Source organism: Chaetodon auriga, chromosome 2, assembly GCF_051107435.1.
Source record: "Chaetodon auriga isolate fChaAug3 chromosome 2, fChaAug3.hap1, whole genome shotgun sequence".
Lineage (NCBI taxonomy): Eukaryota > Metazoa > Chordata > Actinopteri > Chaetodontiformes > Chaetodontidae > Chaetodon > Chaetodon auriga.
In genome coordinates this window covers 850,320-876,485 of record NC_135075.1, presented here as the reverse complement: position 1 = coordinate 876,485, position 26,166 = coordinate 850,320, and the positions used below count along the sequence as shown (strand labels likewise).

General features: G+C 39.7%; 1 protein-coding gene across 3 annotated transcripts in view; it reads left to right on the top strand.

Moving 5' to 3' along the window:
• The window catches only part of plekha6 (pleckstrin homology domain containing, family A member 6), a 289,330-nt gene that overhangs the window by 74,949 nt on the left and 188,215 nt on the right, over window positions 1-26,166 (top strand). Inside the window, exon 1 of one of the 3 annotated variants that reach the window (XM_076749461.1) lies at window positions 20,783-23,863. The exons of the other annotated variants lie outside the window; for them this stretch is intronic. Coding sequence (XP_076605576.1) covers window positions 23,832-23,863 — 32 coding nt within the window. The 5' untranslated portion in view covers window positions 20,783-23,831. Of the gene's footprint in view, window positions 1-20,782; window positions 23,864-26,166 lie in introns of those variants that run through there. 3 annotated transcript variants of the gene reach the window in all.

Here is a 26,166-nt window from a genome sequence, read left to right as displayed (position 1 = left end):
TGTGTGTGTGTGTTCCTGCACTCTTTGTGTTCAGTTTTTTTAGGGGGGACACAGCTGAGTGTGCATATGCTGACATATTTGTGTCTGTGTGTGTGTTTGTGTGTCTGTGTCTGCATCTGTGAGAAACCCTCTGCTGAAGCCAAACTTGATGCTAACATGATGGGCTAAATAAAGTCATGTCTGTGATGTGTGACCACAGGATAGACCACTATAAGTATGGGCTTGTGTGTAAGTCCCACTCTGAAAGCTCTCTGTACTTTTCATGTTAACAAAACACATTTCTACACTCAGAATTATGCAGACAGGAAATATTTTTGGACTACATTTGCAAAATGCATTATTTTCTGTGATATTCAAAACAATTACTGTTGATGTTTATTGGTGACAATGTTTACAACAGATTTTAGTGCGAGTTGATGTTTTTGCTTTACAAGGATAGAAAGCATGAATCACGGCATGACGTTGCTGTGCCATTTCGTCTTACATTATTTAATCTATATTTCTCTTAATACATTGCAAAATATTGTGTCTCATATGAATTTGTTGCTAGTTTACATTGATAATCTTAAAAATCTTTGGAGAGGTTTTAGGAAATGGTTCTCCCCACATTTTTTTTTCTTCTTCATTACTTCTTCATTATTTCATTACTACAAGCTACACTGAAGTCACTCACATTGTAGGGTTATGGAGGGAGAAATTAAAAGTATCTACAATGTCAGTATAAGAGAGTTTTATGTTTTTGTAGTTTGGGTAAAGCTGCCCCTTTTCTGTACTTTGACTTGATCTTGCACTTCTGTAGTTTGGTCTCTGTTCTGTACACACACACACTCAGAACATGTATTTGATTAAAAAGAGCAGTATGAGGGTGAGGGTCTGGTTCTCAGCCGCCCTTGTGGGAGTGACACTGAGCTTTATTGCCCTGGCAGCTGGCATGCGCATGTTGGACAATCAGACACAGAGACCCAAAGGATGACAGGGGACATGGAAAGGCAATATACACTATACTTTCTTTTCTCGGTTATTGTCTTTGGAGGATTACAGTGACTATTGGGTAGCTAACAAAGTTGGTTGATTATACTGTTTATGTTAATTTATTACAGATATATTAGCACAAACAGACAAATGTTTTCACAACACAGATTTAGTTTTTGTTAACTGTTAGTCTCAGTAGTAAAAGGTCTGTAAATTGAAGCTTATATTCAGATCAGTGACTATGGTGTTAATGAAAAATCACCTCTTTTCTGAAGTCTAAAGGTAGATACAACATGAGGAAAAGGAATGGAAAAACAGGTGGATGCAAGAGCACTGAAGTGCACAAGAGAATATGCAGATTATCCCCAGACAAATCACAACCAGCAAACCTATTGTTCCACTGTCTGAAACAAGTAATTAAACATCAGAATACTCTCATAATGCACAGAAAACACATGTTCAACATTCAGTAAAGGGTTAATAAAAGTTAAACTTTCCATGTCAAATAAAATATGAAATTGACATTTAACATCTTAATGATGTTAAACATAAGCTTCAGGATGCAACTCAGTTGCAAAGTTGGCTTCACAATGTTAACATTTAGTAGCCCAACTGATCTCTTACACATGTACTCTGCTGAGATGTAATGTGTGTAATGTGTATATGTGTTTGTGCTTGAATCTCATATGTTATCTCTAGTTGAAGAGGTAGGGACAAACAGTTGGCATTTCTGACAGAAAGAAAGGAAGAAAATGCAATGAGAAAGAGAGTGAGGAGTTTGTGTCTGAATGCCGGCAGCTGCTTTGTGGGGAATGTAATGCATACGTGTGGGCAGTCAGTGCTGCCCCAGAGGAAAAAGAGCAGATCCTTCCCGCAAAGACAACAAATGTTTCTACCTCTCCCACTTGTTTAAATTCCTCTCATTCTGGCCTACCAGACGCTGGCAACAAGTCAAATGTCTGCAGAAGACCGAGAGAGGAGGGAGAGCAGTAGGAAGGCGAGAGTGAAACAGACTCATGAACAAAGGTGCCAATTTTATGGATGTCATGTCTGAAAAGACGGACCTTTTGACTATAGGGTAGCAGGGGACAGGAATACAGCAGTGACTGGAGGGGGTCCCTCGGTGATGCTCGGTTGTGCAAAGAAGAGTGCAACTGGCAGTGAGAAAAGGAAGTTGCTCTTGCAAGTGTGAAGAATGTTTGTGAGTTCTTTATGACAGACATTGCTATTGCAGTTTTATGTGTTGTCAATGACCCAGGAGACAGCACTGATGACATTTCCTTGGGGAGAGCAGGGGAATACTTGGGCTGGAATTGGCTAGACAGAACATTGGGCTTTAGCTTCTTGAACCCTGGGTTGTAGGAGAGACAGAATTTGAACCAATTAAAGCCATATTTCAGTTGTCCTCCAAACTGGTTAAGTTTAGGTAACTTAAATTACTTGGTGAAGGCTAGGGGATGGTTAAAAGAAAAAAAAAATCTTGCTACGACACATGCAAACCCCAGTCTCTAGTGTCACCCTATTTGTTGGCCCATCCATCCACCCTGACCTCAGTTTATAGATTTCTTTTTCAGAATCAGAATCAGAAAAAGCTTTATTGCCAAGTACGATTTTACACATATGAGGAATTTGTTGTGGTGAAGTTGGTGTATGACACATCTACTAAAAATAAGAGTACAAAATATAAATATATATACATGTCTGTTTTTTGTTTGTTTGTTTTTTTCTGGAAACACAGTCTGTTTTTTCAGAAAGAAGTCCAAGCTGAAAAGCTTTTTGAATAGGACCCAAGGGGCAGAAACAAGGCACAGAACAAAGAGAGCCATTTAATCAAAAATTGTTTATTAACAAGAACAAAATACCCCTATACAGAAGTTTAAATAACAACAAACTAAAACACAATCTCAAACACAAAAACAGCCCTTAAACCACATATGTCAAACCTATTCCACAAAGGGCCAAGTGGCTGAAGGTTTTCTTTCCAACCAAGCAGCGGCACACCAGACTTGACTCATTTCATCAGCTGATCTCACTCTTGAGACAGCTGATTGGTCAGACTGTGTGCTCTTGATTGATTGGAGGAAAAACCTGCAGCCACACGGCCCTTTGTGGAATAGGTTTGACATGCCTGCAAACAAACACTCAACTACACCATGGCAAGCAGGTAGGAAAACACGCAAAACTAGGAACAAGCAAATAACTAGAAGAACAAGCTAAACATACAAACAAACATACATAATTTAATTGTTTTCATGATTACTTTTTGTGGCAGCGTAAACCCTTCCTGAATATGTTTAGAGACTTTGATTACATATGAATTCACACACCAATGGCACCGCATCGGGGGAAGTTTTGGGGTTCAGTATTTTGCCCAAGGATGCTGTGGCATGTGGACTGCCAAGGCAAGTGATTGAACCACCAACCTCCTAATCGATGGATGACTGCTCTACCTCCTGAGTCACAGCCGCCCTGTTTCAGCAGCTGGTGTTGATCTCACTTCCAGCCGGGCAGTCAGCCCAGCAGGGTCATCCAGCCCAGGTCAAGTCAGTTCCACCACCTGACCCAAAGTGGAAACTTCTGCAGTGTGAAGCATTCTGGACAGTGTGGGTCCACCCCAGCTGGGACAGTCCAAATGTCCTCCAAACAGCAGTAGAGAGAGCACGCCTGCTCCTGCCTCTGCTTCCTCAGGAAAGAACACACTAAAAAGACACTCCTGTCGAAGGCCAGCAGAGATGAGGTGTTCAGCTTGCTGAACTCTATTGGAAACAGAGGCAGGCCCAGTCCCGGGCCACCACGCTGTGTCAGGATGCAGCTCTCCACACCAGGTCTGTAGGCCCAGTGAGCAGTCTCTGAATGAACTGGAGGCGGAAGGCAGCTCCCCTACTGGCCAGATGGACCAGATCCTGTCCACCCTCCTCCTTAGGAAGGAACAGGACACTCTGAGGGACCCAGGGCAGCCTGCCCCAAAAGAAATCAACTGAAACTCTTTGAATCTGTGATAGAAGAGAAGCTGTGGGATCAACGCAGGCCAACTGGGGTACTGGGGAGTGTTGACAAGGACAATGACATCGTCTGCATACGCAGGCAGTTTAAAAGAGACATCATTGTCAGCTAAACAAACACCACTCAGATCATGTCTCAGTTTCTGAAGCAGAGGCTTGATGGAGAGAGCAGCTCTGTCTGACCCCCCTCTGAACTGAAGGAAATATTCAGACCTCCATTAATTTTCTAAACACTCGCAATGTCACTGTACAGAACCTGGATCTTGGCTATGAAATCTGAGCTGAACCCAAAAGCAGCTATAGTTTGCCATAGATATTAGTGCTCAACCTGACAAAAGCCTTTTCCTTGTCTATTGAAATCAGACCAGTGTCTACAGCCAATGAGCCACAGAGCTCCAAAACACCCGGGATTAAAGTGACATTGTCAATCATGACCCTGCCAGGCAAACAGTAGTGTCAGTCAGTGTGGATGACAAAAGCCATCACCTCTCAGAGTCTGATGGCCAGGACCTTGGACAGTATCTTATATTCTATGCAGAGCAGAGAAACTGGTCTCCAGTTCTTGATCTCCTGCGGTCTCACTTCTTGGGCAGTAATGTGATGACAGGCCTTCAGCAGCTCAGAGGTAGCTGCCTGCTCTCCAAGCTGTTTGAAACAACCTCCGTCAGGTCTTCCCCCAACACAGACCAGAAATATCTATAGAAGTCAACAGGTATACCATCTAGACCAGGAGCTCTGCCACTCTGTAAGCTGATTAGAGCAGTATGCAGTTCACAGGGGTAAAGGGGCCTCCAGTTTTGTATTGGCCTCAGTCTCCACCTAAGGAAGACCAGAGAGGCAGCTGCTACACACATCTGGGTTTTCAGTTGTTAGTTTACTCTTGAACAGGTCTCTATAGAAACTGGCTGTGAACTTCCTGATCTCAGAGGACTCTGAGATTACGGAGCCACTGTTGGATCGCAGAGAGTGAACTATCTTTCTCTGGCCATTTTTCCTCTCCAGACCAAAGAAGAACCTAGAAGGGGCATCCATGTGCAAGGTGTTAAGAAACCATGACATGACCAGAGGTCCCTGTCCTGCAAAACCCAGCAGGTTGGCTAGGTTGTTGATGTCCTGTTGAATCAGCTAAACTCTGCAGATCTACCACCTGAGTTTCCAGGTGTTATGTGTTATCTCTGGCAACCTGGCCAGAGATAACACATTATCTTTACAATGACTCCAGATGTACGGTCTGTAGTTCTGATGGAAAACCCTCCACACATCTGACAGCTCATGTCTGAACCTGTGTGATGAAGACGGATGAGGCTCCTGGCAGTTTCTGTCCAGCTCTGGATTCTCAGTACAGTTAAAATGACCTCCTAAAAACAAATACTCTTCATTGTTGTAGTTGGTGAAGTCCAGTACTGTTGCTCCATCCAGCCTGTTGGTGCATAAAAATTCAGAAAAACCAGAATAACATTTTCAAACTGCTCACTGTCTGACTCTAATGATTTTCTAGCTTTTGTTCCTTTGTTTACTTTTATTGCTTTTGCAGTACTCTGAACAGGTTCTAAGTGTTTTCTCTTTTGTGACATTTTGAACAGATCATCATCAGACATGTCTTCATCCTCAGTGAATTTCTTACTCACTGACAGATTCTCATGGACATCTTCATGTCAAGGATTATCAGTTTCATCAGAACACTCCCATTTATTCTGTTCATCTTGTTGGTGTTTTGCCTCTCTCGCCGTCTCAGCCTGTTTGCTGTGATCTTATCTTTTTAGCTGGATAAATCAGCTAGAGGACAGGAGTAAACATGTCTTGGATAACTACAGCAGTCTCCACCAATTTGCTTACTTTGCCCATATTATCCAGGAAAATTCATGCGGGATGCAGACTTTATACTGCCACAGCCCACCACCTGTCCAACCACTAAACTGGCCTCCCTCACCGAACAGCTCACTGCCTGCATGAGTTTGATAGCATGACAGCAAGTCAGCCTCTCACACTCTGCTCCACCCTCCATGACGGGCACTCATGAAAGCACAGGCTGCACACTCCGCTCACCCCATCATCCACTCAGAGAGAGAGTTAGAGAAAGAAAGAGAGGGGGAGGGATCAGGGGGCAGACAGAAATGAAATCAGTGTGCAAAGTTGCTGGATATTGGCAGGAACTGTAACACCCTGTTGTATACGCCGATCCAGAGCATCCGAAACATGCTCAGTGGGTGACATGTCCCGTGAGTATGCTGCCCATGCAAGAACTGGGATGTTTTCAGCTTCCAGGAATTGTGTACAGATCCTTGCAACATGGGGCCGTGCATTATCATGCTGCAACATGAGGTGATGGTTGTGGATGAATGGCACACCAATGGGCCTCAGGATTTTGTCACGGTATCTCTGTGCATTCAAAATGCCATCAATAAAATGCACCTGTGTTCATTGTCAATAACATTCAATTCAATTCTATATTCCTTTATTAGTCCCGCGAGGAGAAATTCCAGTTTACAGCAGCACCAATAAAGCGGATAGGGTAAAAACAAGTATGTACAAAAGGGTGGAATAGAAAAATAAAATAAACGTCATCTTAAGAAATTATAAATAGTATTTACAGACTGTTATGTACAGGTTGGATTGCACAGATTATTGCACAGATAATTCACAGATTACTTGGAGCAGTTTTTGTTGTGTAGTCTGACAGCTGCAGGAAGGAATGACCTGCAATACAGCTCCTTCACACACTTTGGATGTAGCATCCTGTCACTGATGGAGCTCCTCAGTGCAGTGAGTGTGTGTTGGAGGGGGTGGGAGTCATTGACTGTCATGGAGGACAGCTTAGCTGTCATCCTCCTCTCTCCCACCACCTCCACCAGTTCCAGAGGGTGCAGGTGGGCAAGGACCAGCCACTCCTGGGCCTTCATGAGGTGGGATGTTAGGGCCAATGGCCTGTAGCAGCTAGGGTCCTTGGGATGTCGGGACTTTGGCACAGGTACCACGCAGGACGTCTTCCAGAGGCATGGCACCCTTCCCAGTCTCAGGCTCAGGTTGAACAAATGTCCAATGATCCCGCTTAGCTCATCAGAGCAGGATCTGAGGAGCCTGGGACTGAGGCCGCCCAGTCCTGCAACCTTCCTGGGTAGAATGCTGGGTAGAAGGCCCTCTTTTTCTCCTTTAAAAGAGCCCTAATATGTCAGGATTAATCCAGGGTTTGTTGTTAGAGTGACATGTACAGTCATGGTGGGTACAATGTTCTCCACACAGAAGTTTATGTAGTCCGTGATGCTGTCTGTCAAACTGTCAATGTCCTCCTCATGAGAGTCACAGAATATTTCCCACACTGTTGTATCAAAGCAGTCCTTCAGAGCCTCTTCAGCCTCGTCAGACCACCTCTTCACTGTGTGGGACACAGCTGGTTTGCCTTCTAACAAGGGGCTTGTATACAGGCAGGAGATGAACCAGGTTGTGATCAGCTTTTCCCAAAGGGGGGAGGGGTGGTGATCCATATGCCTCCTTGGTGTTGGCATAGAATAAGTCCAGTGTTTTATTGTCTCTGGTGGCACGTGACATACTGGATGAATTTGGGCAGAGTGGAGGACAGAGAGGCATGATTAAAATCCCCAGAGATCAGTAAGAGGGCCTGTGGTGTCTGAGTCTGCAGCCTGCTGATCATGGTGTTGATGACGTCACATACGCCTGCCCATACCATAACCCCACCGCCACCATGGGCCACTCGATCCACAATATTGACATCAGCAAACAGCTCACCCACACGACTCCACACCAGCTGTCTGCCATCTGCCCTTAAAAATGAAAACCGGGATTCACCCGTGAAGAGAACACCTCTCCAATGTGCCAGATGCCATCGAATGTGAGCATTTGCCCACTCGAGTCAGTTACGATGACGAACTGCAGTCAGGTCGAGACCCTGATGAGGACGACGAGCATGCAGATGAGCTTCCCTGAGATGGTTTCTGACAGTTTGTGGCCTTTTATTGTGGCCAGCCTAAGGCACACCTGTGCAATAATCATGCTGTCTAATCAGCATCTTGCCACACCTGAGAGGTAGGATGGATTATCTCGGCAAAGGAGAAGTGCTCACTAACACAGATTTAGACAGATTTGTTAACAAGATTTGAGAGAAATGTTTTTTTGTGTGTGTGTATATAGAAAATGTTTTAGATCTTTGAGTTCAGCTCATGAAAAATGGGAGCAAAAACAAAAGTGTTGCGTTTATATTTTTTGTTCAGTGTATATATATATACACACACACACACACACACACACACACACAGTCAAAAGTTTGGACCCACCTTCTCATTCAATGCTTTTTATTTATTTTTTCTTTTCTTCATTGTAGATTAATACTGAAGACATCCAAACTGAAGGAACACATATGGAATTATGCAGTGAAAAGTGTTATAGTTTAGATTCTTCAAAGTAGCGACCATTTGGTTTGATGACAGCTTTGCACACTCTTGGCATCCTCTCAATCAGCTTCATGAGGTAGTCACCTGGAATGGTTTTCTAACAGTCCTGAAGGAGTTCCCAGAGGTGCTGACCACTTGTTGGCTGCTCTGCCTTCACTCTGCGGTCCAACTCATCCCAAGCCATTTCAATTGGGCTTAGGTCAGGTGATTGTGGAGGCCAGGTCATCTGACGCAACACTCCATCGCACTCTATGGTCAAATATCCCTTACGTGGTCTGAAGGTGTGTTTGTGGTCCCACTAAGCGTAAACCAGATGGGATGGCATGTCGCTGCAGAATGCTGGTTAAGTATGCTTTGAATTTTGAATAAATCTTATTGTAACCAGCAAACCACACTATTGTAGCAGAACATGTCCTATAACTGACCTTCTTCCCCCCGCATTCCTTCAGGAGAGCTGGAGACGACAGACATATCAACGACAAAGGGTTATCAGTTAAACTGTTCATGGAGAGGCTAATTCTTTCTTTATAGCTCCACACCAGATGAAGACATTCCTGTAGCAAACAGTTTTGTGTGTCTGTGTGCTTTTATTTCTACCACATTATTTGTTCTATTAGAGTTATACTATTCGTAATCATCATCTGTTAGTATTGGCACTGGAGAGTGTTGTCATTAATCAACAAAATGTGTCTGATGCATATATATCGGTGTCAACATGTGTGTTGTGAACAATGTTGAAATGTGATAGAAAATTGATCATTTAGACTATGTGACCATAGTAAGAAGCAGATGAGTCCATCACACCCAATCATTAGTTAATGTTTTGTTAATGTGTTAATGTTAATGCGTTCTTTACTCACGCACTTTTTCGGCATTTTAGTTTTTCTTTAGTTTTTGTAACTTCAATTTTTGCTCATCGGTTGTCTTCTGCCCACCTATTGTTGTATTCTTTTAATCTTTTGTCCACTTTTACTTGCCACGTTAAACTGCATAACTTTTTCAAAGTTAAAGCCGAACTATTCTTTTCTTTAACCATTAAGGCAATTGCGTAAGAATATTTTTGTAGATGCTTTCGACCGGCCATCAAAAGTATTCTCAACTTTATTATTAACTGAGAAGTTTTGCCATACGGCCGTCAGCCTCTTTGGACCAAAATCCTCCAGCCAGCCTTAACCCATCCGTCTGTCAACACTGGCTCTACGCCGCAGTTTGACTGGTTCCCCCGTTGGACCGCAGCGCAGATTGGAGCCGACAGTCCGGGGCCCCTCTTCATTCATGGTAGTTTGGGACAGTCTGCAGCATTTTCCATGCTGCTTGAATAAGAGTTGGTGTTGTAGGCTATGACAATTTCAATTTTCATTAAGACTCGCTTCGTCATTCATTCAAGAAATTAACACTACATTCACGTCCCCATTTTTCCTCAAAATTTCTTCTCACTATTACCAAATTCATTCTTTTTATTATTTTGCTATAGCTTCTTCATCCAGTTGTTTGTGTTACATCATATAATCCATATTATTTGTCATATCATTCATTATTCATATCCATTCTCATTATTGTGTTAAATAAATGCTACTTTTCATTGAAGTCGTTGTCTGACAGTGTCCTTTTAAGCTGGAAATAGATGATCACTGTATTGAGAGCTTACGCTTCAGAAGATGAGCTTGATCTACCATTAATTCATTGATTATTATTAAATCAGCATTAAAAGAAAAGAATAAATAAAATCCTCCTGAGCTGAGGAAGGCTGGTGCCCCTTCTTAAAGAGTGCAAACATTAAACCTAAAAGTTTAATGACCTAATTCCCCTACACCATCACACCTCCTCGTCCATGCTTCACGGTGGGAACCACGCATATAGAAGCCATTTCAACTGTTTCAACTGCATTTGAGGATATGTTCAAAGTTCTTGAAATTTTCCAGACTGACTGACCTTTATGTCGTAAAGTAATGATGGACTGTCATTTCTCTTTGCTTAGTTGAGTGGTTCTCGCCATAATATGGATTAGAACAACAGTCAAATAGGGCTATTCACTGTAGGCCTTTGTACCAATCCTACCTCTGCACAACACAACTGATGGTCTCAAACATTAAGAAGGCAAGAAATTACAGAAATTAACTCTTGACGAGGCACACCTATTAATTGAAATCCATTCCAGCTGATTACCTCATGAAGGGGATTGAGAGAATGCCAAGAGTGTGCAAAGCTGTCATCAAAACAAATGGTGGCTCCTTTGAAAAATCTAAAATATAAAACATCTTCTGGTTTGTTTAACACTTTTTTGTTCACTACATAATTCCATATGTGCTCCTTCATATTCAGATAATCATCAATATTCAGATAATGGCTTAGTAATTTCAAGTCACTTTCAACTTTTTCAATATTTAACCATTTTTCCTCTTTCCTCTTCCATTTTTCTTCTTAAAAGTGTTAATTATGCTTTAGTTGGATTAAATAAATGTCAGTTAACCTTTTTTCAGATAGGTTAAGTATGGGAATTCTTTGAATAAGTTTTAAGACACTAGTAAAAAGCAATACGACTTGTGCCTCAGTATTCAGGCATTTTCAAGAATCATAAATTCTGGAATACCTATTTTTGAATCATTTTTAACATTGTGTATCCCTAATAGGGAAAGACCAGCAACCAAAAGTTCTCAGTTGTTTGTTATAAAGGAGTTTATTGTCCTGCATGTTATCAGTGTTTACTGCATACCAGCAACAACTAATTAAGTTGAAGTCAGCTAGACATGTTGTTTTACTATAAACCTACGCAGAGCATGGAATGAGCTTCTCTGTTTGCTTCATTAAAGCAGAGAAGCAGGGGTATCTACTAAATATTCCAGTCTAGACTTTGTAATGCTTTAGAGCTGATGCAGATCCTTTTAGATATTGAACTGAATTCTTAAACATCCGCTCCAATAAAAATCAAGTATTTAGCCTTGGTTACCAATGTCCATGGGATGTTTTCATATCTGACAAGGCCTATCAGGAGCGAAATAGCAAGTGGCTGTGGGCTGAGTGTAGACAGGGACAGGTATTATTTGCATATTCATAGTTTCAGTGCATACTAAATAAAAGCCCAACAGTTGTGAAAGGTAATTATGTGCATTCATATATTGTACTTAATGCAATTTTGAGGAGCTTGCATGTATGTATTGCCATTTTCTGATGCTTTGTACTGGTACTCTACTATATTTCAGAGGCAAATTTTGTACTTTTTACTGCTCTAGATTTGACAGATATAGCTAGTAATTACTTTTCAGGGTTAGGGTTAAGCTCCCTAAGGTTAGGGTTAGGGGATAAGCTCCCCTCTAAACTTGAACTGTTCAAATGAGCTAATATTTCACAAAGAAGGACCTGGAGAGAAGTCCTAAAAATGAATAACTTTCCTTCTTTCCTCTTCTTTCTTCTCCCACTATTCATGGGCACCACAGACTAAACTAGCTAACTCAATTGAATTGTAGTTAACTAATTAAAGTAGTTTAAACTATCTCAACCTTGAGCGGCTATAACCACAGATAACACTTTAGTATTTTTATTTATGAGAAGTTTGGTCAAGAAAGAATATGTTCCCTTTGAAGTCACTTTCAGATTTTTGAGCCTGAAAGTTCATTCTAAATGTTCAGTATGTGTGACAAAAATAATCTTGACTCAAGGTCCTCTGACTAGCTTTCCTTGTGCTTTCAGTAATATCTCACAGTCCTTATTAGCAACTAAAACTAGCTCGGGTTTCATCACGTGACCTAAGTGTTTGAAGTCTGGTTTCAGATTTCCTTGATATGACTTCTGGTCAATGATAACCTTTGACCTCTTCCCATTCCATGCAATGAGAGGTTTTGTTCTGGCATTCACAGATGGCTGATGTCTGTTTTTGTTGTTATATCAGGGTGTTTTCTATTTTGCTAATAATGCTTACTCTCTTCCTTTGATTAGAATGCTTATTAATTGGTCAGCTGATCAGTTATATAATCAATAATAATGATATGAACAAGACAAAAAAAACAGTTATGTCTAAAAATTGCACATAGGGGAGGAAGAACATTCAAAAAATAATTAAGCCAAAAATGTGGACTTTATGTATTTTAATTACATGTAAATTTTCCATGTAAGTCCACCACATAAGTTCAAAGTAAAAGGTCAAATGAAATGCAATGTTTTTATCATGCATCGTTAATGTAAATGACATCATTTTTTATTAAATGAAGTTTAAGTTAAAGTTTATGCAAATTTCTACATAAACTTTATGTGTTCATTTCATTAATACACAAAGTTAAAGTGGACTTTTACATAAACCTTATGAGTTTATTCAATAATAACATATGAAGTTAACAGAAAATTTTACCTAAACCTTAAGTGTTGATTAAAGTTAATGTGAACTTTCACATAAACCTTAAGTTGCTTATTCAATAATAACATATAAAGTTAACAGAGAATTTAACCTAAACCTTAAGTGTTGATAAAAGTTAATGTGAACTTTTACGTAAACCTTATGTTGCTTATTCCATATTACGTATAAAGGATAAGAGGAAGTTTTGCATAAGCCTTATGTGTTTATTTAAGCATCCCACACACAAGAAAAGTTCAGAAAAAGTTAAAACTTTATTGTAAACCCAACAGTACTTGAGCATAAAAGCCAATGGCTTTACGCCATAACCAGTAAAACTGATTATCTAAGTGCACTATATTTAAACTCAGAAATAAAACTCAGTTACAATATTAATGAGGTAATAATACAAAAACATGAGCTTCAAATGAGGGCTAAATAATATTGTTGAAAAATAAAATGAGCTGGGGTTCAGGATAAACAAAGTAAAACAGCATTAAAGTGTGCTGTCCTTTCAGTTTGTTTTGTCTGTAATAAACATAAAAAGTCTGTTTTGACATGAAATGTCAATCACTGAACTTTTTCCCCCCAAACTACATTGTGCACCTTTAATTTAACAATAAAACAACCTAAAACTCAAGTGCACAACTATTACTGTTAGTATTATAACCTATCACCTTCAAATACAAACAGTTGCAGTCTGTTGGCAATAGTGATGGGAATTTCAGCTCTTTTAAGAGAGCCGGTTCTCATAGCTCAGCTCTCTTGAAAGAGCCGGCTCTTTCGGCCCCCAAGTGGCTCCTCAGATTTTTTGTTGCTTAATTTATTACCTAAAAAAATGTAAAATTAATTACTAATGTACAAAACATACTTTATATCAATTTTTACTGCATTTCCTGTGGTCACTCATTTTCTCACCTTTCTAGTGTTTTGTCTCTGTCGCGGCTGTGTGTGTGTGTGTGTGTGTGTGTGTGTGTGTGTGTGTGTGTGCGCGCTGTGTCTGTAACCCCCGCCCCTCCCCCTCCTGCTCAGTGCGTACACACAGAAGCCACCACACATCATGTAGCTGACCAATCACGTGTGGCTTGAACAGAAAAAAAGTCGAGGAAAGAACAAAACAAAAAAACCCCCAAAGCGGCTCCCGCTCCGGCTGCGATCGTTCACTTCAAGGAGTCGACTCTAAGAGCCGTTTCGTTCGCGACACATCACTAGTTGGCAAGGGGAGGCAAAGAAAATGGCTGCAAAAAGGTCCTGCTGATGCTGTCCTCCCTTAGTCTTGAGGTAAAACAAATAACCTCCTGAGCACTAGCGCAGGAATGCTGCCAGCCAACACAAGATTACAATACAGAGACAATACAGAGAACGATGTGGAGCTGAGGCTTAATCAGCATTGTGTCAACTCATTTGTCAATGGCGTGAATGTACTGGACATTCTTTTGCAATGGCTTGAATATAACAGTAATTCATTTGTATGTAATAGTTATGCACTAGAGCTTTAACATTCATATGTAAAAACATACAAATCTTTACACCTTAAAACATCTGAGAACATTACATTTTAAGAACATTACATTTGGCATTCATCGGGAACAATTCAAAAGGGTTTCTAATACATAAAAGCAATCTGTAATCATGAATATTCAAAAAATAAAAACATAAGGCTTTCCTGGATGTTGACATCATAGATCATAATCGAGGCAGAAGAGTATCAGTCCCCCAAGATTTCATTTGTTTCTGTGCGTTTCAAATGTATCATAGACACTAGTTTTAAACACACAACCTTTAAACATAAATGTTACTGTTTCATGTCTACGTAAATGTTCATTTACATGACTGAAGTAATCTCTTTCATTTGAAATCTCATGACATGCACTCAAGTGACATGAAAATGTAGATAACTCAGATGTCTTTGAAGATACTTGGGTTTGGTGACTGCGGTATATATGACTCAAAAGATAAATGTGCAGGGACAGCGTTAATATACATCTTACTCACAACTTTATGTGTGCTCACCTAAATTGAGAGGTTGCCCTTTCAAGATGTGAGCTACTCTGTTGATTTGGCCCTGTGATGTTGTATCTGTAAGTAAGAAAGAACAGTACAATGTTAGTTTCCAACCAGGATGAGAAATAGTCAGTTGCAGGTTTGTGTGTATGTAACAATAACTCTTCATGGTAAAAGTACATACATTTCTCTGACATTGTGCATCAAAAAGAATGAATACATGAATGTGTATTGCATTCATGTATTCATTCTTCATTCTTCATGAGCAGTCAGTCATGTACAAAAATTAACAGCATCCCATACAGGACTTGCAAGATCAGTACATAAATTAAGCAATAAATCTAAGGTATTTCAATCTTGATTTCAGTTTTTACTGTTCATGTCTTTGTAAATAATTCTGGCATAAAAAAAGAGAGAAAAAAAATTTGATCAGAGCAGTGCATATTCTTCTAAATTCAAAGTGTTTTATTAATGATCAACAAGGCATTATTGAGGAAGGACACAGGACCGTTTTGGTCTTATTCCCAAGTAGTCAAATGAAAATATTTGGTCCAGAATAGTTTTTGTTGTTGTTTGCTTTATTTTGTTTTTTGTCCGACTTGCAAGTGAATGTGAACATTTTAATAACACCATTTCTTACTACTGTGTATTGTCTGGCCGGGTAGTGAAGCAAATCCAAATGATTCCACTCTAATATTTATTCAGGATTTGGCTAGTGCTATATTTAGTCCTTGAATGATACTTGATTGACTATTATGTTATCCATGAGTTTTGAATACCAACCACGTCACTTCAGTTGAGGCTTAAACATAATTAAATAACAATGTTAGCAAGTTGAGGGGCAAGTTCGGCGTCATTTTTCCAGTTGTTGAGGCAAACGTTTGCCATGCGTAGAGGTCGCGGGGTCAACTTCACCAACGCCCAGGGGTTAAGTCGGTCTTCTTCTACTCCTTCCGGTTTTGGGTGGGTTGCAACCAGCCTTAAGGTGCACTACCACCAGCTAATGGGATCTGGTCACATAGAGGTTACTTGATTTGTTTACATTCAGTTTATACTAAGTAGATTCACATTATGTTCATTTATTTTCCATAAAATTTTGTTACATTTTACATAAATATCATATTTATACTACTTAATATTTATGAGGGCCAAGAGTCATAAGAAGAAATAAAAACAATGAGATCACCTGTTGACTCCGTCTAATTAAACTTATGTCTAATTTCTGAAGTTTTAACGTGTTTATGTTTTCAATAAAGTGTCAAGATAATAAAGGGTGATGCAAAAATGACAGTAAAACTGGTCAGGAACATTCAAATGCACAAATGAAATCTTCCCAGAATTTACTGATGGAGCTTATTGTAGCAGTTTGTCATTTTTAAAAATTGGGGCAGCAGGACAGTTCCCTAGGAGTCCTATGTGAAACTAAAACCTACTAAAAGAAGGTTAAGGAAAAGATCATGGTTTGTCTGCCACACACATAAAAATTATTAACCCATTATATGTAAATTTTCCATGTAATTTTATTACACAAGTTTAATGTTAAGAGTTGCATTTAATACAATGTTTTTTCTATCATATTGAATCAATGTGAATAAATTAAATACCTTCAATCAGATCTGCTTTAGTTAATGCAAACTTTTACATAAACTGTGTTTGACTGTGACGCTCAGCCTTTTTATGTGATCTGGTAAATAAAATTTACTTTGATTTGTTTAGATGCAGTTTATACTAAGCATATTCACATTATGCTTGACTTTTTTGGATAAATAAACATTAAATTTCATATATTTCAGTTACATTTTATTTTAAATATTACTTCATGTTTTTGAGTTTAGATTGGTTTAAAACAATTTCATAGTTGTTTAATGTAAACAGGCTGTATTTACTGTAGACTCCGTGTGTGTATGTATGTATGTATGTATGTGAGTCAACTGGTACTCCATTCATTCCAAAGGGAACCTGTGTGATCTCTGGAAAATTTCTGTGCCTGAAACACCAGAACAGTGATGCACAGATTGCCGTTGTATCTGCGGGCACAGTGGATTGGGCGGACCCAGTCACAAAAGTAATATTATGATTAATAGTGGATGGAATATCATTATTATTAAAGTTATTGAAGCAATCTTCTCATAACAGAAATAATAAGTGCGTCTCTCTTAAGTGAGACTTTATGCGCATTTATGCACAAGGCACAGAACATTTAAATAGATTGACCTATTTAAATCTCCCAACATGCCGAGAGGATTGGTTAGGACCTAATGTTTAGTGTTCTTCTACACATCCAAAAGATTACACTCAGCTCAGGTTCAAACAGTGAAATTGTTGTAGTCAAAACAACACACAATAAATAATTCACCTGGAATGGTTGTGTGGTGCAACATAATTTGAAAGACAATGTAACTTGCACGGACCAGTAGAGGTGCAGTGAAATCCGTGTGTGCAGATCTCCAAATAGGAGAAAATAATTCATTCAGTCAGGCGTTGGATTGATGATTTATGCATATGCCTATATGAGGATTTGTAATGACATTAACGCCAATCCATGCATCATTATTACAGGGGTTAGGAGAAAGAATGGCAGGGAGGCATGTTTACAAAATGAAGAAATTAATTATTTGAAAATTAACATTTATTTAAGATGCTAACATTGCCTCATGAGCTGTAGGCTACATGCCAGATGGTTGCATATCACGATCCAAGACTAGAAAGACAAGAACATTAGATCTAATCATTTCTAAATGTGAATCATCACATCTTAACTTATCTACTCACTTTAATCAGAAGCCACAGTCTGATAGTTGTGTCCAAGTCCAGAGGCATCAAGAATTTCCAATACACCTATCTTTCAACCTTTTCAATACTCAACACTCAAAAGAGCATGTGTCGCATAATAGGCCTACTGTTGTCAAATGATTGCCAAATTAGTCCAAAAGGGACATTCATTCATCTTCTATACCGACTATCCTTTTCAGGGTTGCGGGGGGGCTGGAGCCTATCCTAGCTGTCAACGGCCGAGAGGCACTGAACCGGTCACCAGTCAATTGCAGGGCAACATATAGTGACAGACAACCATTCACGCTCACACTCACACCTAAGGACAATTATTAGAGTCACCGTTTAACCTAATGAGCATGTTTTTGGTCTGTGGGAGGAAGCCGGAGTGCCCGGAGAGAACCCACGCATGCACAGGAAGAACATGCAAACTACACAGAAATGCCCTGCCTGGGGATCAAACCGGCGACCTTCTTGCTGTGAGGCACGTGCACTACCTGCTACACCACCATGCCACTCCAAAAGTGACAATGAAAGCAAAATGAACAGCCTGTTCACTGCCATTGGTCACACGCATTATTGAGCTGACAAGTTGGTGAACCACAGTGTAAGCAAAAGTTTTTATTAATAAAGTAGTTTTAAGGGTGAACAGGCCATTTCATTCAAAACAAGTTAAAATAACTTAATCATGAGTGTAATACAGCTTTGTAATACAGTGTAATACATTTTTTATAACTCAAAAGTTTGACAGCTTAATCAGTAGCATTGGTAGTAAGCTAGCTGTATAGAGTGCATGCATATTGCATAGCGCATGCATGTTCATATGTCTTTTAACAAAATATTTCCCAAAACTAGATACACACATGGCATGGCACTTACATGTCACTGTGCATTATTGGTCCTTTCTTTTAACTCAACCTACTCCATTTGCATCTTCCATAAAACTGGGTGGCAAAATTAGCTTGTCACCCATGCAGTGGCATGAAAGTCCATCCATAAAGAAATGCATTGCAACACTAAAGAGTGGACTTTATACAAAATCTAGAATTGCACTCTCTCTGATTATATCCAGGTATCGTTGTAAGGATGATAAACACCAGCTGCTGTTAGTCTGCAGCTAATTTGTATAAAACCACATTCCCCAGGACTGACTTTCCTGCACACTGTTAGACTGTAATTGGATGGCTGGCTGTCATAGCGACAAAGGCATGGTCACCATGTATCTGGCCCACATCTATTAATCAGGCAGCTGCTGTTGAGGCAAGTTGAACTTCCTGACGTGACATACAAAGTACATCCTCCGTTGTGCCCTCATGATGATTGAAGCTATGTTTGAATTTCACCTTAGGTCCTGAGAGATAGTAGATCCCAGAAACCTGAGGTTTTCCACAGTGGAAACAATGTTTTTGAGGAGGGTGATAGGCAGTAGTGATGAGGGGCTTCTCCTGAAGTCCACTATCATCTCCACAGTATTGAGCTTGTTTGACCTTCCATCAAACTGTGTGCAGAGTCGTCACTGTCTCGGATGAGGCAGATGACCATTGTGTTGTCTCTAAACTTCAGGAATTTTGGTGTAGAGGGAGAAAAGCAAGGGGGGGAGATTACATCCCTTGGGGGCTCCAGTGCTGATGTTCTGGTACTAGATGTGATTTTCCCCAGCCTAACTTGCTGCATCCTGTCTGTCAGGAAGTTTGTGATCCACTGACTGGTAAAATGAGCTGAGTGAATTTTATTTGTATTTCAAGGAATTTAATTAATTTCTGTCATTTTAACCTTGACTACAAAACTTGTCACACAGGATGAGGTAGCCTAGCCATTGGCAGATTAATGTCCACCAATGTCCAACTGGTTAATATTATTTTCCAGCATATTCTCTTATTTAGCCACTATAAAATTAAACAAATGTTAACCTTAAGTCCACCACCTTTCAGGAAGGATGTCGAGTCTAGATCTTGGAATATTAATTTCCACCAAGTGGGTTGCAGATTAAATTCCATCACCATCGCCATCTAGGATTTTTGGAGCCAAATGTGGCAACAAGAGGGTACACATTGCTATGTCTTTATCCTGACTGGATCTGACTTACAACTGAACATTTGTTGTGATTACTTGTCAATCACAAAGTAGCCACGATCTATCATTTATCCTGTTGTATCATCTATTTTACTTTAAATGGGACAACAACTTACAAAATGAGCATAAGATGAAAATGAGAAACGAACAAATTTGACCATAAATGCATTAGGTAACTATTTACTGGTGTAATAAATCAAGTATGGTCATTTTCTCATAAGCTTACATGCAATACAACTTACTCTCACTGGCCCTATTAGGTACATCTTGCTAGTACCAGGTTGGATCCCCTTTTGCCTTCAGAACTGCTTTAATTCTTTGTGGTATACTTTCAACAAGGTGTGGGAAACATTCCACAGAGATTTTGGTTGCAGTTGCTGCAGATTTGTCGACTGAACATCCATGATGCAAATCTCCCATCCCACATCCCAAAGGTGCCCTATTGGAATGAGATCTGGTGACTGTGGAAGCCACTGGAGTACAGTGAACTCATTGTCATGTTCAAGAAACCAGTTTGAGATGATTTGAGCTTTGTGATAGGATAATGCTTTGGTGCATTATCCTGCTGGATGTACGCATCAGAAGATGGGTACACTGTGGTCATAAAGGGATGGACATGGTCAGCAACAATACCCCGGGGAGGCTGTGGCGTTTAAACGATGCTCAATTGGTACTAAGGGGCCCAAAGTGTGCCAAGAAAATATCCCCCACATCATTACACCAACACCAGCAGCCTCAACTGTTGATACAAGGCAGGATGGATCTGTGCTTTCATGTTGTTTACGCCAAATGCTGACCCAACCATCTGAATGTCGCAGCTGAAATCAAGACTCATCAGACCAGGCAATAATTTTCCAATCAGGAGTGGCACCCAGTGTGGTCTTCTGTTGTTGCTGTGGCCCATCTGCTTCAAGGTGTGATGTGTTCAGAGATGGTATTCTGTATACCTTGGTTGTAACAAGTGGTTATTTGAGTTACTGTTTCCTTTCTATCATTTCGAACCAGTCTGCCCATTCTCCTCTGACTTCTGACATCAACAAGGCATTTTCGTCCACACAACTGCCGCTCACTGGATATTTTCTCTTTGTCTGACCATTCTCTGTAAACCCTAGAGATGGTTGTGCATGAAAATCCCAGTAGATCAGCAGTTTCTGAAATACTCAGACCAGCCCGTCTGGCACCAACAACCATGCCATGTTCAAAGTCACTTAAATCTCCTTTCTTCCCCATTCTGATGCTCAGTTTGAACTTCAGCAAGTTGTCTTGACCATGTCTACATGCCTAAATGCATTGAGTTGCTGCCATGTGATTGGCTGATTAGCTATTTGTGTTAACAGGCAATTGAACAGGTGTACCTAATAAAGTGACTTGTGAATGTATTTATGCAGCCAATAGAGTCGGCCCCTGCCGGTCATTAGAAAGAAGGCAGGTTTACGGCACTTTTACTTTGGATTCACTGTTCAGACCTGGAAGCTCTGTCCACTATTTCTACAGTCTATGGTTCAAACTCATCCTCACAATCTGGCAAAGAATCCCCCCTTCTTCAGTTCTGTCTCCTACAACAATGTGGAGTTCAGTACATTAAGATGGTCTTGGTGTTAACTGTAATTGACAATCATAAAAGAGCTATCAATTTCAGAACACAAATAATGTAACTGCATGAGAACTAAATTTATCATTCCTGACATGAACAAGGCAATATTTTTAAGTTTTTAAGTAGTCATGAAAAGACTGAATTTAACATTGATGCCTCTATATGACCTACTTAAGCAAATGAGACCATTAGCGAGAAAACTGCAATTTCTACACATTTATACTTAGTAGCTGTCACTGGGTCTGATTTCCCATGAAAATGAAAGACTTTAATGAAAAAGAATGAAATGAAATGAAAGACTTAAGTTTAGCCTTCTCGACAAAGGCTTATGTCCTATTCACATAGCAATATTACCAGGGGACCTTGTGATTTAGCATTTTAATGAATTGTTGGCTCCAGGACCACCTTGCCCAGTCAGCAACCTGTCTATTGCTAGCCAGCCACTCTCTGAGCTAGCAGTGTACTAAAAAACAAACACTAGCTTGTCAACTCACCTGTGCTGCTTCATGGGTCTGGGTTCTCCACTTGACTGGGCGACATACAACAATGAGTATCTCTGAGCTTTCCAATGTCAGACAAAATCTCCACCAAATTAGAAGTTTGATCGATAATCTCCTTGAAATGGAGCTTCCTCAGACTCTGCAAGCTGCAACAACTAAAACAAAAATATTTCTCCGGCTATGTGTGGCAGATGACAACTTCCTCCCGCTCCTGCTGTCATAGTCATTTAAGTATAAACCAATTCTGGATGCTGTTCAACCCATTGTCTTGACTACTAAGTTTGGTCTAGTTAATGTCAAATTCCTTTCTTACAAATCAGTTTTACCTAACAACTTTCTTGCAGTACTCTGCCAATTATCTCAAACTGACCATGTCCTGGCAAGAATTTGTCACATCTTATTTCAAGATTTGGTCCTCAATGGACAGCCATTCCAGACAGACAGACGGAACATAGAACACAGAATAAAAAACATTTTTACTAACTATTAAGCTAATATGCAAAACATATTTTTTCTGTTTTATTATTTCTCAATGAAGAGCCACATATTGCAAAAACAAAATAGAATTACAGTTTGTTTGGTTCAAGTATAGTGCACAAATTCAATATTCCATTTATAAATGTATCAGTAAAGATGTCCTCAGTAGTTAACTGTCAAACTTATGCAATGCTTTGCTTTATCTGGGTGGAGAAAGTGAAAGCACAGACCTTGTCGCTCCATCATAACTGCCACTGAAATGCTCTAGAGCACAGGATATGTCTGTGTCACATGATAATGTAATTTGTGTAAATAATATGTTCTGCAATTTGTGTTGCTGTCAAATTGTTCAATTGCATTTCATGGACTTCCTTAGCAGATGAAGTTTGTTCAGTTTCAGAGTTTGCTCAGTTGGCATTGAAAGACCTAAATATACAACACTGGTTGTGACGTAATAAAAGGTTTTATCTTGATAACAAATGTGTCTGAGATTTCTACTGAATACTTTTCTGCAGTGCATGTGCCATTCATTCAGTATTTGACAGAAGCCATATTGCGTTCTTTCTTTCTTTTTTCTTTTTGTCCCCCTTTTTCCCTTTTCTGTCATTTCTTCTTCCTCTTTTTTCTTTGTTTCTTAGTTTTCATCACATTCACACTTTGTTGAAGTGGTGCACATGTGGACTGTCTTAATTTTTTAGCACTGCCCTCTGACTCAGAAGCCAACACATGCTGCCTGAAAAAAATTACTGATATTGAATGATTGATTTGACGGTTTTCTGATTTGCCCTATATATCATTAAGGTTTGGCTAATTTGTGGAAGGGGAAGTACTTGGTTGAGGTTACAAAAAGTTTGTGAGTATGGTTAAAAAGAACTATGAGTGAATAGGAAACAGAACGCAAACCACGGTCTGCAGAGTCAGACCCTGTCATGTAAGGAAATTGGTTTCCTTCCCTCCATCCTTTTGTCTTTCCCTGTCCTTCCTCTCTTCATTTGCAGGTCTGCGAGTGAAATTATTTTTTCCTAGAGAAAAAAAAAGAAACAGAAAACAACTGCGCTGTGCCTACTTACCCCCATTCAACCCCAAACAGCAAAAAGGAGTAGATGTTTGTACCTGTGGAGAACTGGACAGGCGTTCTAGACAGATACATACACATACATACAGAGGGGGAAGATGCAGTCATTCAGTAGCTGAGGCCACGTTTGTTTTTTTTGTTTTTTTTTCTTTTTGTTGATGCACTGTCCTGTCCGAGAAAACCAAGAGGGATGAGGGACACTAATGCACAGGCAATGGAAGAAAGAGAGAAAGAGAAACTAAATGAGATAAAAAATAAAATTGAGACATAAGGATACACTGCTTATCAACCAGACTGCAAGGACTAAATGAGCTGAGTGTTGCAATTCTCAGCGTGTGTGTGTGTGTGTGTGTGTGTGTGTGTGTGTGTGAGAGAGAGAGAGAGAGAGAGAGAGAGACAGAGAGAGGAAGGAAGAGGGAGGGTGAGACAGGTGGGGAAACAAGCAGAGAGAGAGAGAGAGAGAGGCATGCAGTCTGAAGGATAGAGAAAAGGACAGCGGTGTGCATCTCCTTCCTCTCATCCATCTGCTGAGCTGTTCTCCACCTCTCTGTTCATTTCCCCATCGCTCCTCCATCTGTCCTTTTGTCCGTCCCGTCTCCTGTGCTGTTGGTACATGACTTTTCCAGGGAAGGATGTTGAAGTTCCGTGTGGACAGGAGAGTCAGGTAGGTGGAAGGAAAAAAGAGGAAGTGACATGCAGGGCTGGAGTTTGGACAAGGAAGAAGAGGAGACGAGAAGGGGGGATGGGAGGGTGATCGAGGAGTGGACGACCAGGAGCTTGGAGGTCAGCAATGACTGCAATGCAGTGCCATCATGAAACACAGGGAAACCATATGCCTTGCTATGTATGTATGGATGATGGGCGTGCTTCGTGAACAGTGATGAGTTCGTGTGTGTGTGTGTGTGTGTGTGAGAGAGAGAGAGAGAGAGAGAGAGAGAGAGAGAGAGAGAGAGAGAACCATGTAACCAGTAGGGCTGTGTGTCTAGCTGTATGCCAGTGAAGATGCTCATTTTTGTGTGTTTAGCTGGTTTGTTCTACAGTGGTGCAATGGTAAATCAGGAGCAGGAATTTAATGTTGGTTAAATTTTGTTTGTATGCTGGTGGTAAATGTTCCTTGCTGTAGTGATTTCCTATTTTTGACTTACTGCACAACATTTGTCAGTCAATGGCTGTTTCAAGTTAAGTTGATTTGTCTGTCGAGCACATCTTAACAACAATACTCACATGTAGGGCCAAAAAAGTTTAAGAAACAAATCAGAGATTTGGCTGATGTAGTGCAAATGAATTTCAGTTCAGCATAAACATTTTTTTTTTTTTTTTTTTTTATTGTTGACCTTGAAAGTCATTAAAAATAAGGAACTCACCATCTACTTAGAAGCTTTTTTGAGCGATTTCAACCATATCTCATGGCCCTCGTCAGCAAGTGGAACTTGCTCAGCTCCTGACTCATGTCACTGAAGTTCCATACAAAACTCTATCTGCTGAGGAAACCCATGGAATGTAATTAAAAGCTCCAGAAAAAATGGAGGGGAAGGTTTAAATTATTTTTTGGTCAAAAGAGAGGGAAGAGAGACAGAGAGGAGACAGAAGAAAGATCAAATAAAGACTCAAAGGGTAATAATAATCCATATTACTGAATACAAAATGATAACAATTCACTATAGCAATCATCATCATCATCAGCAGCAGCAGCAGCAGCAGCAGCGGCAGTAGCATCATTCAAGTAACACTATTACTACTACTTATACTACTACTACTACTAATACTAATACTAATACTAAACATATCAACTACTACTACATCAACCTATTAACAAGATTCTGTACAATAATATTAATAATTATGGTCACAGGGTTATAATCGCCCAATATAAACCTAGTTATCATAATACATTTTATAGTGAAAATACTACTATTAATGGTCCCTACTGTTAACAAGAACAATAATAATAACAACAACAGCAATAATAGTAAATATGGTTGGAACATAATGATGATGACAGCGGTCATTACTTATCAATTGGCACTGAAAGGCCAGAAAGAAATAAAAATGCCTCCTCACAACACTTAAACAAGGATATAAGAAATTATGTAAGGGATATTCTACGTTGATCGTTGAGATTTGCTAATTCTCTGAAGAATTACAGACTCTGTGTGATGAATCAGGTCTCTTTAATACATGCAGCATAGATGGGAGACTTATGCAGAGTGTTCTCTGCAGATCTTCACAGTGTCTCGAATTTTATACTGTCCGGCAACAACAGGACAACTGGTTACTGGCAATCACATACACCTAGTGTTAGGGCTGGGCGATATGGACCAAAAGTCATATCCCGATATAGTTAGCGGAATATCGATATACGATATATATCCCGATATTTTTACTGCAAAGTGAGAGCAAATGTTCAGTCAAAGTCAAAGCCAAATATGAGATGTCAAGTAGTTTTATTGAAACTGGCTATTTCAATGAACAGTTGCAAAATCAAATGAATGAATAATAAACAGGTTTCTTCACCTGGTTCATAAATAAAATGCTCAGCTGTTCAAATAACAATAAAATGTAAACATAAATACTGTAAAGCTCCGTAAGGTGCACATTTCAATAAAAAAATATCTTAAATAAAAATACCTGGCCAATATTATCAACATTTTTTCAGTTTGACAAATGCCTTATTTCTTCTCCTTTCTAATAAATCCACAGATGCAAATAACGAACATTACAAAAGAACAAAATATGACAAACCCTAGTAAGGGCAGCATTTATATATAAAGAGAGAACAAAATAAAGTGCTCAGTTTAAGAAAACATTTTTTAAACATCAGCTTGAGATTACCTTTTCCTTTTTGTTAACTCAATTTCTTATCTGAACAGTCTCTCAACCAGTTGCACAAGAAACAGACTGAATACTCAAACACAATGAATCAACTCAATAAACATTTCCCCCCTCTTTTTTTTACTTTAATAAACA